A 14,759-nucleotide genomic window follows, 5' to 3' on the forward strand; every position below is an offset into this window, starting at 1 on the left:
ATTTATTTTTTGAGACAGGGTCTAACTCTGTTGCCCCAGCTAGAGTGCAGTGGCGTCTTCATAGTTCACAGCAGCCTCAAACTCCTGGGCTCAAGTGATTCTCCTGTCTCAGCCTCCCCAGTAGCTGGGACTACAGGTGCACGCCATCATGCTCAGCTAATTTTTCTAGTTTTTGTAGAGATGGGGTCTCATTATGTTGCTCAGGCTGCTCTCAAACTCCTGAGCTCAAGAGAATTGAGCTAGGATTACCAAAGTGCTAGGATTACCAGGTGTCAGCTACCTTGCCTGGTCAGATGCAGCCATTCTTAAAGAGCATCCACTCTGGTCTCCATGATTGCCATTCACCCCGCCCTGTAAGTTTGGATGCTGGCACTTTCTTGGTCTTACCAGGAGCCCACAGAAGGTTCCCTGACAAACCAGGACTCATACTCCTTCCTATGATCCTAAAATGGTTTGTGGACTAAAATGTCAAGGGGCGGCTGTGGTCTGGTCAGAACACCAGGAATAAGGGCTGAGTTCACGCCTGCACAGGCAACGACCACATCAGGATTGCGTCTGGCCGAGAGTGACTGTCGGATGCCTTTCACTGAAAGACACATCCCAATTTCAGACTCATTAACATCTGAAAACATGTGCATCTGAGAATCTGTGAAATATTCATATTCCAACGAGGTTTCCTTTCTTGAACAACTTTTTGTTTTTCCTGGGAAGTTGTCTTGGTTTTCTTCATCTGCTTGTTTTGCACGTACTATCACTGATTTTTTCCCAAATATCCAACAGGTCTTACAAATCCCTGTCAGTATCGTTATCTAACTACATGTACAAATTATTCAGATAATTTATTGGTTTCCTTCTTCTTCCTCATCCCCCAACCTCCCTCCTCCTGCCCCAGCGGCAGGTTGCTCTCCAGACCTCCTGCTTGGCTGGTGACTTGGGACTCACCTTCTTTCCTCTGCTGCTGCCTGAATCCCATGTTTCCCTCTTTCTTGATTTACTTGCTTGTTTTGCTGGAAAACATCTCCAGTGTCTGCCTAACATGGTAGGTCAATGTTTTAAATTCTTGCATGTCTGATTTATTCTCTCTTCATACTTGATTGATAGTTTTGATACGGAATTCTAGGTTGAAATAATTTTCACTGAGAATTTGAAAGGCATTTCTTCCTCCATTGTCTTCTGGCGTCCAGCATTGCTATGGAGGAGGCTGAAGCAATTCTTCCTCCCCAGCCTTCGTAGTCATCTTTTTTCTCTTTCTTTTTTTCTTTAGGCTCTGGAAACTTTAGGCTCTTCTTAATGTCACACTGATGTGCCTTAGTGTGGCTCTCTTTGGGATATTCACCACAACTTTTCACTTTGAAGACTTTTCCTCCGTTTTGGCAAACTTTCTGATGTTATTTCATCCTTAATTTCTTCCTCACCTTTTCCTCTGGTCTCTTCTTTGGCACTTTCATTAATCCAACCCACTGCTGGCCCTTGGGCACTGATTGTCTAGTTTTCTGATATTTTCCCCTATTTTTCATTTCTTGGTCTTTGTTGTTGATCTAATTTCTGGTACATTTTTCTTCAACCTTATCTTCTAAGCCTTCAATTCAGTTTTTATTTTCCAAAATTGCATTTTTAATTTCCATAGTTTAAATATATTGTTTTATTTTTATTTATTAAATTATCTCTAGTTTTTAACAAATTTCTTAAATATATTTTCAGCAGCTCTTTGATAAAACCTGGGAAAATGTATTCCTTTATAAATAAAATATTTTTAATATCTCTCTCAGAATACATTAGATTTTTACAATTAATTTTTTAAAAAAACTGTTTTCTTATATTTCTTGCATTGTCTCTTTTTTACAGTTTTTTTTTTCCATTCTGTTTGCTCGTTTGTTTTGGCCTTCTTTTTCACTTGAGAGGCTTTCCTCAAATGCCTAGAGATTTTTGGCTACTTGTTTATACCTAAAAATAAATCATTAACCATTTCCCACTGAAAGAAACCAGGGCTTCTTGGAAAAATGCTGATTCCAGGTCTGGGGCAGCAAACACACACGGCGAGCCTGGAACATCTTGTCACATCAGGTAGCAAGGATGCAATCAAAGATGACTAGGGTCGGTCATAAGGATCCGGGAACCAACTTGAAGAGCTCCCCCAAACCCTTACTGGTAGAAGATGGGATAGTAATAAGAGGTGACTGCAATGGATCGAAACACATCAACAATGTTTCAATTCATGAGTTTGTGATACTATTGATAATAATAATAAATTAATTAATTGACCACCATTGAAAGATATGAGCAAACCAGCTTGTTATTTGAAAGCTGGTCAATAAAAACCAGTATTGAACATTTATCCTGCCTTTCCTATGTTACTATACCATCAGGTAACCAAATACTAGATAAGGAAAAGTTTGTTTTTGTAGAGGTAGCTCAGCTAATATATTGTAACACCTAAAGAATTAAGGGATCTAGAAAATGATCATCAGTGGTAGCTAACATCCAAAAAGGGAAAATCAGACGCTATATACGTCCTAAAGAAAGTACACAATAACACCTATGAAGTAATCTTGCCGGAATCTAAATTGAATGAAGTCTTTAGATCTAACAATCAATTTACAGGTGATACAGGAAAAAGAGCAACATGTTAAGTCACGCCACTGCATAACGATCATCAAAATCCAGACCATGGGCAATGCTATAGGACAAACAGCCAGGTGTCTTCAACAGATAAATTGCACAAAGAGAGAAAGAGAGGAAACATTGTTTAAAAGAGATATAAGAGACATATCAACAAACTGCAACATATTTGGATCTTTATTTGGATCCTGATTCAAACTACCAAAATTATTTTAAAATTTTGCAAGACAGGGAAACTTAAACACTAACTGGATATTTAGTGATATGAAATCATTATTAATTTTAGGCCACTTTTAAAAATTCCTGTCTTTTAGAAATGAATACTGAAATATTTATGGATGTCATAATATGCCTGAGATTTGCTTCAGAGTGATTCAGGACAGGGAAGTGGGGGTTGTAGATGAAACACGATTGGCCTTGAGCTGATAAATGCTAAAGCTTTTAAGTTGCTATTGAGCACAATGGGTTCATGTACTATTCTCTCTACTTTCATGCCCATATGGAATTTTACATGATAAAAAAGTGTATTTGTTGGCTTGCTTGAGGAGTAAAGTGCTAGACAACTCATCAGAAACTCCATAGGTAAGGCTTGCATAGACTGGTGGGCTTCTGTCAGGATGCTGGGTAAGGTGGCTTTCTCACTGGGAGAGCCTCCATGGCATACTCTAGAAGTCTGGTCTCTGGAGTCTTTGAGTTTCTGCAGCAAGGACTCCTCTGATCTCCTGCCTGGGAGGGGTGGAGGGGAAAGCAGACTTGCACTTGATCTCTTTGTTGTAGCCGCACCCCCATCAGTGCCCTTTGCTTTTCCTGGAGTCCCTAAACACGGAGCCCTTCCAGGTGAGTATATGGAGAAAGGGTCTGGGTCTTGTTTTTTGGGGGAAGGGAAGGTGGAAGAAGGGGTTGCTGTTTGGGATGGGAGACTGGGATTCCAACCTCTCAATTTAGAGAATTTCAATCAATCCCCCCTTCATCCTTGTACCTCACCCTCACATTCCACGATATCTGACACCCAATTTGTGGGCCCTTCTGGGGAAGTGGGTGCCTCCCCGCCACACTCCCTTCCGTAAGCGGTTCTGCTCTGCTCAGTCAGATGGCTCCATCCACCTTCCATCTCCCCAGAATGTGTTTAATCTCTTCTCCACTGACATCCCTTTTGTTCTCTCTGTCATTGTGGATGTGTACTTTTTAAAATTTCTCACTCTCTTTAGTGGGGTTTTGCGGAGGAGTGGAGATAGACATGCCTGATCAATGCAGCACACTGAATGCTTTAAATGAGGGCTGTCCCAGAAATTCCAGGACGGTGCTCTCTAGTAACAGAGTAGCTGCGTGATTTTCGCACTGTGGGAGGGAGCAGGCGGGACACCTGCTCGTGTGGACTCAGCAACTGCCCTGGACACGTGGGAGCCAGAGGTGATGGATGAGCATTAAGCCCACCACTCAGCAGAGTTTAAGTTTCAAACCACTCCAGGGCTGCCAGATTGGAGCTTGGAGGACGTGGAGAGAGGCTGGAAGAGAGCTCAGGAACCGCCCTCAGCGTCTGCCCAGCCCCAGACAAAGCCCCATTGTGCGTAGTGATGCGTATGTGCGGAACAGTCCTCATTGCTGCCTCTCAGGACATCTGGCAACCCAAGATCATAAATCTATTGCAATTAGGCCTCCAGCCAGGTCGTCCCCTGGAACTGCTCTGGCAAAGGTCACTCATGAGCTCCTAATTGCCAAATCCAAGACGGCTCATCATGCTGGTCCTCTCAGAAGCACCCCCCACCGCTCACCGACCACCGACCACCACCCCCCCCACTGCTGATCGCTGGCCTCCTCTTCTTTCCCAAGAACAGTTTATGCAGTTACACTGATAAATAACCATCACAGGTGAGCTGATTTTGCCCACACCCCCCAACACACACACCGCCCCATGAGCTGCTGGCCATACCTCCCCTCACTTCAGTGCTTGGAGGATTGGGAAGCAGCTGGGTGTTCGATTTTCTTTAAGGAATAGTAGTTTACATAAATTGTTTAATAGGGGTTAGATACTTGGAAATCCCTTAATGGACCCTGGTTTGCAAACTGTGTGCATTTAGATTTTTCTTTACGGAATGTTAATTATTTAGACTATCAATAAAGCACTGAGTTTTAAGTTTGCTTAAATCATGCCTGAGGCCAAGTGGGAGGATCCGTTGGCTCCATCCTGGGGTGTTTTATAACCCAAGTGTAGCCCTCCCTCGGGCCCCAGGAGAGTAAAGGAAGCTGAGCTGGGGGCCTTGGCCCTGCCTCCCCTGTCAGCAAAGCGGTGCAGCTCATTTTTAGCACTTGGTTGCTGGTGAGCCACTTGTGACGGCAGACGCTGAGAACAGAAAGCTTATAAGCAGGGACCCAAAGCCCCCAGACAGGGCAGTGGCGGGGCACTTGCTGAAGTCAGGATTTTACAGTAGAAGTCAGGGCTTTCTCACCAGGCCAGACAACAGACCAGAAGCCCCAGCACTGAGCACCAGGCCAAGGTCTGCCCCAGCCTCTTGCTTGTTCTCTCCCTTTGTGGACAGACGGTACCCCCTAGGGTGGCAACAGGGACATAAAATATATTTCTTTCCCTTGTTCTGCCACAGTGAATTCAGTCTGAAATCCTGAGGTCAAGCCCCTAAAAAGACACCTGGGGAAGTTCCTGGTGCTCTTAGGCTGGTTTGCTGGGCTCTTCAGGGAACACCCCTGCCCAAGCACGAGCTATGGGCTGCCATAAGACACCTGCCCCTGGCTGAGGCCAGATCAACACTAAGCAGGATGAGTCAAACCCTAGGACTGACTCAGTTACCAAGCTCAGGGTCCTGACAGTCCTAAGATAAGGCATATGACCTATGACCTGCGGGCCAGCTGTCAGGGAGGCCTGGACAGCCCAAACCAGCTGGGCAGCATCTATAGGAACGATCTTGACATTGAGAGCAGTGGTTCCTAAATTTAGCTGCACATTGGAATCACCTGGGAGCTTTTAAAAATCCCAGTGCCCCGCTGTACCCCAGAGCAATTCAGTCAGAATCTCTGAGGGGGACCCGGGCACCGGTGTTGGTTAAAACTCCCCTGATGGAATATTCCAGTGTGCAGCCAAGGGGGAACCAGAGGCCTAGGGTCAGACTGCTCCATTCCCATCCTGATTCATGGTACCCAGCAATGTAAGCCAGAAACCTAGATGTCACCACTGTGGCCCAAGCATCGCTAAACCCTCCAGGGCTGACAACTTCCCCAACGCCCAGGGTCACTTTCATACATAAGACAGTGTGCCTGGAGCTCCCTGGAGTTGGTGATGTTGTGGCCCTGTGTGATCCTGCCACCTTGAGAACCCTTCCTCTGTCTTCTCTCCATCCCCACTGCTGCTGCCTTCCTTTAGTTCTCCCATCACTGGCCTAGTCGATTGCAGCTGGCTCCTGACTGGCTCCTCCATTGATCCAGGAGCTGCACTGGGCCAGGTACGTCAAACACCCAAATCTGGTCGTGCCGCTTCTCTGCTTAAAACCCATTAGTGGATCCCCATGACCTTCGAAACAAAATATGAACCCCTCAGCTCAGCAAGGAAGACCCCCTGCAATGTGGCCTCTCTTTCTCCTGGGCCTCATCTCCCACCCTCACCCCACTCACAGCCCCTGGTCCCGCCCCTCCATGCTGCATGCTATCTCACACCTCTGTGCTCCTCCTTTGCTGCCTGGCAAACACATCCTTTGAGCTCCAGCTCAAGGGCAGTTCCTCTGGGAAGGCTTTGCAGACCTTGCTGGGCCCAGAGGGGTCCTCATGCCTCTAGACCACCCCTCCCCCACGCTTCCCACAGAACTGCCACTATTCCTGTGCATCTGTCTCTCTGCCTCCCTTCAGCCACTTTACCCTCCCAGAAGACCTTCATTTGCAGACCATGGGAACCCAATAAAAAGCCAACTGCCTGGAGCTCAGGGCAGGAGCCCTGGGTCCAATTCCCCCCACCCACTTTGAACCTCCTCTGCACTGCTGCCCCAGGCCCTGACCTGCTGGGTTTGGTATCCTAGCTTCATTTTCTGTGGATGCCAGTTGGAAACTAGGCTGTGGACTGGCTGCTTGTGACCGGGCTGGCAGGCCTCGGGATGCTGGCTCTGGGAACTTCCCCTGGCTCGCTCCAGCCTGGATCCCAAGAACATGCTGCATTGTCCCCTTCCAGGAAAGAGAGTCATATGTGACCTCCTGTGTGCATGTTCCTTGAGGTGAGGGACTGGGTCCTGGTGGAACTCAGATACCTAGTACCATGCCTAGGACTGGCCCACCAGCCTTCAGTAGGTATTCAGTAACTGTTTATTGGGTGGGTGGGTGGATGGGTAGGCTGGCTGGTGAAGGTATGGATGGAAGGACAGAGGGACAGATATATCAATGAATAGCATTTCTTTTCAACTTGCCCTAGTTTCTCCCAACCCCGCCCTGCCAGTGAGCACAGAGATTCTCTCCCTTATACTTTCTCCCTAGCAACCAGCCAAGAGCTGCTATGGCCTCCGGGAGTGTGGACCCAGGTGTAGCATGTCGCACCAGCTCCCCAAGGAGGTCTCCCCTTCCCTAACTTCATGTCGCAGGGAAATTCTGTATCAAACAGCCCTGCACTTGATTACTCCTAACTCCTAATTAGGTTAGGTGCCTCGCTCATCACGCTTCCTGGAGCGCAGACGCTCTGCTTTTCTTATGGCCCTTAAGTCTCCAGCTTGGTTCTGGTACCCAGTAAGTGCTCAATGAATGCTTGATCACTGGGGGACCAAGAAGCCTCCCAGACATGAGAATTGGGGCTCTCCCTTCATTGAAGAAGAAGAGATGGCCTTCCTTTCTAGAACATTCAGCCTCTGCAGAAATGGTTTGGCATCTGTTTCTCAATCTGGGATAAATGTTCTGGATCATGGAGTCCCATTAAAACGCCTCTCAGAGCACTTAGAGAATTATGCTTGGGGAGTTCTTCTTGGCAGCAGATAGTAAATCAATCACAGCTCAGTGAAAATGCTGAGTTAGAATAGGATCACCAGAGTGGGTGGGGAAAGGAATCAGGAACACCCTTTTCCTGGAGGCCCAAACACAGAGACCCCCCCCTATGGATATAGGCTCTGGGCTTAGAATGATCAATCATCCCAGTTTGCCCAGTATCGTCCCGGTTTAAGCACTGAAAGTTCTGCATCTTGGGCAGCCCCTTAGTCCCATGCAAACAGGGATAGCTGGTCACCCCAGCCTTCCTCATCAGCAGCTCCTCTGCATGCTGCAAGAGCCCTGCATGTGCCTCCACGCATGTGGGGCCCACTCGCCACTTGCAGGTATCTTCCCAGCAGTTACCTTGACAGCCAGGGTTCAAGTCCACAGCCAGCAAAAAGAGCACGTGGCTCCCATTTTCCATCCTAGGAGCTGAGTTCTGAATCTCCATACTTGTGTGGCCCTGCCCAGGCTCCTAAAATCCCTGAAGCTCCAGGAAGGGAAGGGAAGGGAAGCAGCAAACGTACCTGGAGGAGGGACACATTGGCAAGGCTGAGTCTGAAGAGGTAGTTCCTGTGAAGACAGAAATCAGAAGTCAAGCTGGTTCTGCAGGCAGGACCCCCGGAAGCAGCCTGCTGGCTCAGACCTCCTGGGGTGCCAGGACTGGGTGCTGAATGCAGAAGGCCAACCCCCCAGGGGGAGCTTTACCTGCATTCGCTCATTTCATCTTCACACAACCCTGGCAGGGAATGCAGGAAACTCCATTTTTTTTACAGGCCAGGAAGTCCCGTGCTGTCTCTGCTCCCAGCTGATCCAGCAGGCCCACGGAGGAACCCCCTGACCCCACCTTTTGCAACTCTGCAGCCTGTTTTTGTTAAAGCTCCACAGCACTCTTGCAGAGACTCAGACAGGCCAGCTTCTTCCTTCCCTGGCCTGCCACCTGGACACCCCCTCCTCACACAGGCCGGCCATATATCCTGGCTCCATGCCCTGGGCTGCTGAGTGCCCTTGGCCTCCTCGTCCCCTGAAGTCCTTCCTACAGTCAGTGACTCTGGACCTGACCTCTCCATGGCCTCTCCCTGGACCATCCGGTGTCCTCTAGCCCGAGTGACTCCATCTACCCCCTCACACCCCTCTCCCCACAGTCCAACCTGCAGGGCTGCCAAACGCATCTTGCTCAAACACTGCTTTCATCTTATCAGGCTGCTGCTTAAAACCCTTCAGTAATAATAATACTGATACTACTACTAATACTAGTATCAGACAGACACTTACTGAGCACGCATAAGTGCCAGGCACTACAGAAATTGCTTTGCACGGGCTCTGGAGCCAGAAGGCCACCACACATGGACTCAGAACTTGAGAGTCACAAGGGCGGCAGAACCACTGGGTCAGTGTCATAGGACAATGACTTCAGGTTCACAGAGCAGACCCTGTGGCGGAGACAGGGAGAATCCCAGCTCAGCCACCAGCTGGGGGCCTTCTGAGAGCCTCAGTGCCTGCATCTGTGAAACGGAAAAGCCAATGCTTGTCTTTCTTATTTCACAGGACCATGGACACGGGGGAATGGTGGGATGCACATTCAAAGACTTTATTAATGTCAAGCAGATGTAAAAATCTTTGTTTTTCCTAAGAATTTTCTTTTTTTCATGTTCAGGCTAGAGTACGGTGGCTCCATCGCAGCTCACTGTAACCTCAACCCCCTGGGCTCAAGCCATCCTCCCCACCTTGGCCTCCCAAAGTGGTGCGATTACAGGCGTGAGCCACCACGCCTGGTCCCAGAATTTTCTTTCTTTCCTTCTTCTATCCTCTTTTGGCAATTCCCCTCTAGGTTCCTGACCTTTTTAGGAATAATCACTTTAGAAAGTTCTGGCCCACCTCAGCTGTGCTGAGAAGATCGTGGAGTGGGCCAGAGAGAGGGGAGGGGCTCTGCTGAATGAAACCTGGGGCTGGAGGCAGATAATTCAGGCAGGAAGATTCTCTTCCAGCTCTGGCTCCAGGCCCAGGCCCCACTCAGCCTCTTTGCTGTCCTGGGGCTGGGAGGGCCTCACTGGGTGACCTTGGCTCCAGGCCTCTGCTGTTCCCCACTCCCCCCCCACAGTCCCCGCCCCAGGTCCTTAGCAGAGCTCCCCCCAGCCCCACTCTCCTGGTCTGGGGGCGGATGAGCTCCAGGTTATAGCTCTGCCCCAGCTGTCTGCTCAGGTAACACAGGCATCTGCTCACAGCTTTAAAAAATTAGGGGACACATTGCATCACTTTATTCATTTTTTATCCCATCAAAAATCATTCATCACAACATTGCAGTCAGCTCTTCTGGGAGTTGGGGGATGAGATCAGAGAGAAATCTCTATAGCCTGACCCACCTTAAATCCTTTACGGAACATTCATTTATGAATGAATAAAAAATTTCCCTAGCCTGAATTCCAGAGGTCAGGAAGAAGGGAAGAAAATGTCAGGCAGAAGAGAAGGCGGAAAGAAAGCAACCTAGAGAGAGGAAGAGCAGTGAAACCATGGTCACAGGGTGACTTAACCACTCCACGCTTCAGTGCCCTGCTCCACTAAGTGAGGGTGATCACAGAACCCACCGCCTGGGGGTATTGTGAAGATGAGATGAGTCACTGCATGCACGATTTACTGTGTGTATTAGATTAATACATGTGTGATTTACGACATTTACTATATGCGTTGTCTGATTTACTACATCAGTGGTACATAAAATAGTGCCTGGCACATGGCAGGCACGGAATGAATGGCAGCTTTCAAAATGCTTTCACAGGGTTCAGAGTGGGGTCTTCGGACGCTACCATTCGGGTTTTTTAAAAAGTACACATGTAAAACCAGTGAAATCGGAATTGGGTGGAAGGATCGCATCAATGCCCGTTTCCTTGCTGTAATGTCCTATAGTTCTGTGAGATGTTAGCACTGTGGGGGAAACTGGGTGAGGAGAATATAGGCTCTCTCTGTATTTATTTCTTACAACTGCATGTAAATCTACAATCACCTGGAAATAGAAGGTGAAACAATTATGCTCTGCTGGGAAGATAGAGTCCACACTGCTACACGCGTGCATACGTACAGATTGCCTCTGGGGGGGCAGGCGAGACCCTCACCACAGGGCACTGCTCCAGGGAGGGGCCCTGCTTGTGTGAGGGGTGGCCTTGCTTTTCACTGTACACTCTTTTGTGCCTTTTGAATGTCATACCATAACACATAATACTGATACAAAATAATTAGTTAATTAAAAACCTTAAAAGTGGAAAAAAAAAATGCCTTTAGCCCCAGTTTCACAACAGTCCTGCAAGGCTGGCAGCAGAGACTGTAACGCAGTCTCTATAGGTGAGGAAACTGAGGCTCAAAGGTCAAGATCAGCCGGGACCAGAATCTGGCTCACCGGATCCTAGTCCAGAGCTCTGTTCTTGACCCGTCTCCTTTTCCTATAGCAAAGGCAGGGTGGAGACATTAAGAAAAGCCCAAAGGGCAAGGATGGTCAGCTACAATGTAGCCTGGAAGTGCCCAACCCAGCGGCCACCTTCTCCAACCGCAGACCCGCTGGGTCAGAACCTCTGGGGTGCAGAACCAAAAAATACCAGTACAGTCAGGGGTGGTGACACGGACTAGCAGAAACAACTCTGGCCTCGGGGTTAGGAGACCTGGGACCTCTTCTGCATACTCTGTTGTCATCTTGCTATGTGATCTTGGGAAAGTCACCTCCCCTCTGCAGGCCTCTCCTTGTTCATGTTTAAATGAGGACAGTTGGATCGGACCGGCGAGTCTCAATCCTGCGTGTGCATCAGTCACCTGAGGGCTTGCTCAAGCACAGGTTGCTGGGCCGCTCCCCAGTTTCGGATTCAAGAGGTCCAGGGTGGACCCGAGAATCTGCATTTCCACAAGTGCCCAGGGGCCGGCTAGGGCTGCCGGTCCAGGAGCCACACTTGGAGACCCGCTGGACTAAACGTCCTCCAGGCACCCTTCCCCACCAGAGCCGATGAGCTATGATTCTGTGAGGAATCATCTCCTTCTAGTCCACCCCAGAAAGTTCCCACAAGTCCTCCCTAGAGCGTATTACTTGTTGAACGCCGTGTCTGGACGGTGGGCTAAAGGAGTCAGGCCTCACTTACATGAAGTGAGGTCCTTCCTAAAACAGGCACGTGGCCTGTGCCCCCTGCCCCAGGCGCAGGCGCCATGCCGGCCGGCAGGGGGCTCCTGGGCACCTTCTCTGCGCTGAGCTCCCAGAGACTTCGCCAACTCGGCACGTCCTGTCAGCATGGCAGGGACGGCGCCAGGAGGTGGCCGGCAGGCGTCCCTGCTCTCACTAACTGCCAACCACTGAGGTGTGCAGCTGGCTGAGCTTGGGAGGTCTAGGGTCACCCTGACCCTACCCAGCTACCACACGCCTCCTTCTGTGGGGGACAGACATTCACGCACAGGAAGGGCCTGGCAGAGAGGACGGGGCCCAGGACACGGGTCTGCCCGTGAGAGGTGGGCTCATCCAGCATAATATTCCCTGCCCCCAGTTCTAAGCTCCTGCCCTCATTACCTGGCTCCCACGATGAGCTGGTTTCTGGAGGGATCCAGCGCGAGCTGGGAGAAATCTCGGGCTCCAGGGTGGGTGAAGTTAGAGACCCAGGGCTTCAGATCTGGGGAGGGAGAGGCAGCCAGCGTCAGACTGGAGAACAGAAGGGGTGAGAGCCTGGTGAAGTGGGGCAGAGGCACCTGCCACCTCTGTGTGGCCCTGGGGACAAGGAGGGGGGTGTTGTCACTGTTCCTGCTAACACTACCTACCTCAGAGGAGGGCTCCATGCTCCCCCCAGATATGCAAAGGGACACCTATAACTGTCCTGGACACCCCCAGGCCTTCACCAGCCACATCAATACACCTCTTTTCTACCTCCAAACTGTCTCCGAAATCCATTCACTTCTCCCCCTCTGTACCCCACCCCCATCCACGCCACCATCATCTCTTGCCTGGACTGCTGCCAACAACAGCCTCCTAACCAGCCGGCTTCCATGCCTGCCCCTCCAGTCCCTTTCCCCCAGAGCAACCAGAGCGATCTTTCTCAAATGCAAGTGTGGTCATGCCACCCTCCAGCTCTGAACCCTTCCACAGCTCCCAGCTGCCCACAGGAAAAGTCGCAACTCCAGCAAAGGCCTTTGGGTTCTGGCCTGCTGTCCCCCCATGTCAAATGCCTGGTGCTGTGATTATTCAGTGATCAATGGAAAGAACGATGCCTCATCTTTTACATTCCCTCACACTCTCCAGCCACACTGAATGAAGACATTGCACACTCCTCCAAGTCCATCCCGTAAGAGCCTGCAAACCTTTGCACTCCTGTTCACCCCCATCCCTGCCCCCTCCAAGAGGCCTTCCCTGCCTCTGCAAGCCAGGGTCAAGGGCTCCCATGGTCTTCTACTTTACTGTCGTCCTAGCCACTCCCACGGGGTGTCTAGCCTGCCGATTTGCCCCGAGGGCCAGGAAAGACCTCGCTTCTTGGACCTCCAGGTCCAGCCCATCACCCAGCAGAGACTGAACATTTGAATAATCCTCCACTCCCTTATTGAACAAGGAAATCAGATTTTCAGACAAGATTCTACAGAGGTGGGAGGTCCAGAGGGTGGGTGGTCAGTGTCTGCCCCTGTGTCCAAGGAAGGCTCTTCCCAGCCAAGGCCTTTCCCAGGGACTGGGTGGGCAGAGAGGAGACCTCCCAGCCTCTGGACTTTCCCCCTCTCCTTCCTGCTGCAGACCCTCTTCTCCCATCCTGGTCTACAGCCCCTCCATAGCGCTCCCTCGGCCCACACCCCACGGCTGGGGGGACCGGCAGCAGGAAGGAGACAGCCGAGGGGCAGAGCAGCTTTCACGCTGGCGGGGGAAGGCGAAGGGGAAATGGGGGCCACTGTGCTTTCTCCCCTTGTGCTTAGTGACTGGCTCATAGAAGGCCCAGAGGAGAGAGAGTGCGTGTGTGCGTGCGTGTGTGTGTGTGTGTGTGTGTCTGTAATCCAAGGAAAATAAATCATTGCTCATTATCCCTCCACTACAGAGTAAAAGCAGCCCTTCATTTCTGCACGACAGGCAAACACTTAATCGCTCCCTGGAGAACTGGAGGTTTTTCTAGTTGGATGTTTTTCAGAAAACTGTGATATGCGTGATTAAAAAAAGAAGAAAGAAATTCTGCAGCAAAATGAAACAAACCCCTGGGGCCTGCTTCTGCCCCCAGCAGGTGACTATGGGTTGACAAGAATTGCCACGCAGCCGAGATGGCGTTCGGGCAATATAGGCATAGCGGGTGGATCTGGCATCTGGTGGGCTGGGTTTTTAGCTGACCTCAGGGCCACTCTCAGAAATCTCAGTAAAATATTATACTACCTTAGAAACTAAACCAAGGGTCCTCCTCCTCCAGGAAGCCTTCCTGGATTATAACCTCTCCACCCTGATCTTATTTTGTTCCACATTCTCTCTACCCTTTCTGTTCTATTCACAACGTATGTTATTGTCACTCTGAATGTGTTCAAGCCTTTTCTCTGTGCGTGTAGGGGGGCTTCGCCTGTCCCCAACAGAGCAGGTGCTCCCTAACAGTAGCAAACAGGTTACATTTCAATTTCCTGCTTTGCTTAGACACGGGCATTCCAGCTGTGGGCAGCTGAATGTAGGGGAGGTGGCATAACTGGTCTGCAGCAAATACTCCACCTGGGCCCCGTCAGCTCAGTCTTCATTCAGGCCTTTTCTCCGGGAGGAGAGAAGAAGAGGAAACAGGGCAGGAGCTGGGATGACAATGGGGAGGTGGGGGAGGGCGTGGAGGGTGGGGCCCCTTCCAGGGACCCACACGGGCAAGGAGGAGAGACTCGGCCGGGCATGGCGCCCCGATCCTGGGGAAGGCTTGGGAAGGGAGCCAGCCTCCTCTTATTGAACAGGCACAGGGGACCAGAGGGAAGGCTGTCTTTAAAACACCAAGCACGTTCTGAGCTCCGTGTGCAGTGAAAGCTTTGGACGGCGACTTTAAGAGAAAAATGACATTCTCCATGACGCGCCTGTGACTTTAATTATAGTCAATTCAATTACCCACCTTGTGGATTAACCACTGCCAGTGTTAACTCCGGGCTGGCTTTTCCCTGCTGCCTGGAAAGGTGACACTGTGGAAAATGGGACAATATGCAGGCCAAAGAGAAACACAGGTGGGCCACCCTCAAAAGAAACCCGC

At 50.2% G+C, this 14,759-nt stretch overlaps 1 protein-coding gene across 2 annotated transcripts in view; it reads right to left on the reverse strand.

Moving 5' to 3' along the window:
- The window catches only part of SEMA5B (semaphorin 5B), a 112,266-nt gene that overhangs the window by 20,141 nt on the left and 77,366 nt on the right, over positions 1-14,759 (reverse strand). For both annotated transcript variants that reach the window (XM_069472706.1, XM_069472707.1), the window contains exons 3-4: positions 12,104-12,203; positions 8,094-8,139 (exon numbers count right to left, since the gene is read on the reverse strand). In XM_069472706.1, coding sequence (XP_069328807.1) covers positions 8,094-8,139; positions 12,104-12,203 — 146 coding nt within the window. The remainder of the gene's footprint in view (positions 1-8,093; positions 8,140-12,103; positions 12,204-14,759) is intronic.

Source organism: Eulemur rufifrons, chromosome 7, assembly GCF_041146395.1.
Source record: "Eulemur rufifrons isolate Redbay chromosome 7, OSU_ERuf_1, whole genome shotgun sequence".
NCBI classification, from domain to species: Eukaryota; Metazoa; Chordata; class Mammalia; order Primates; family Lemuridae; genus Eulemur; species Eulemur rufifrons.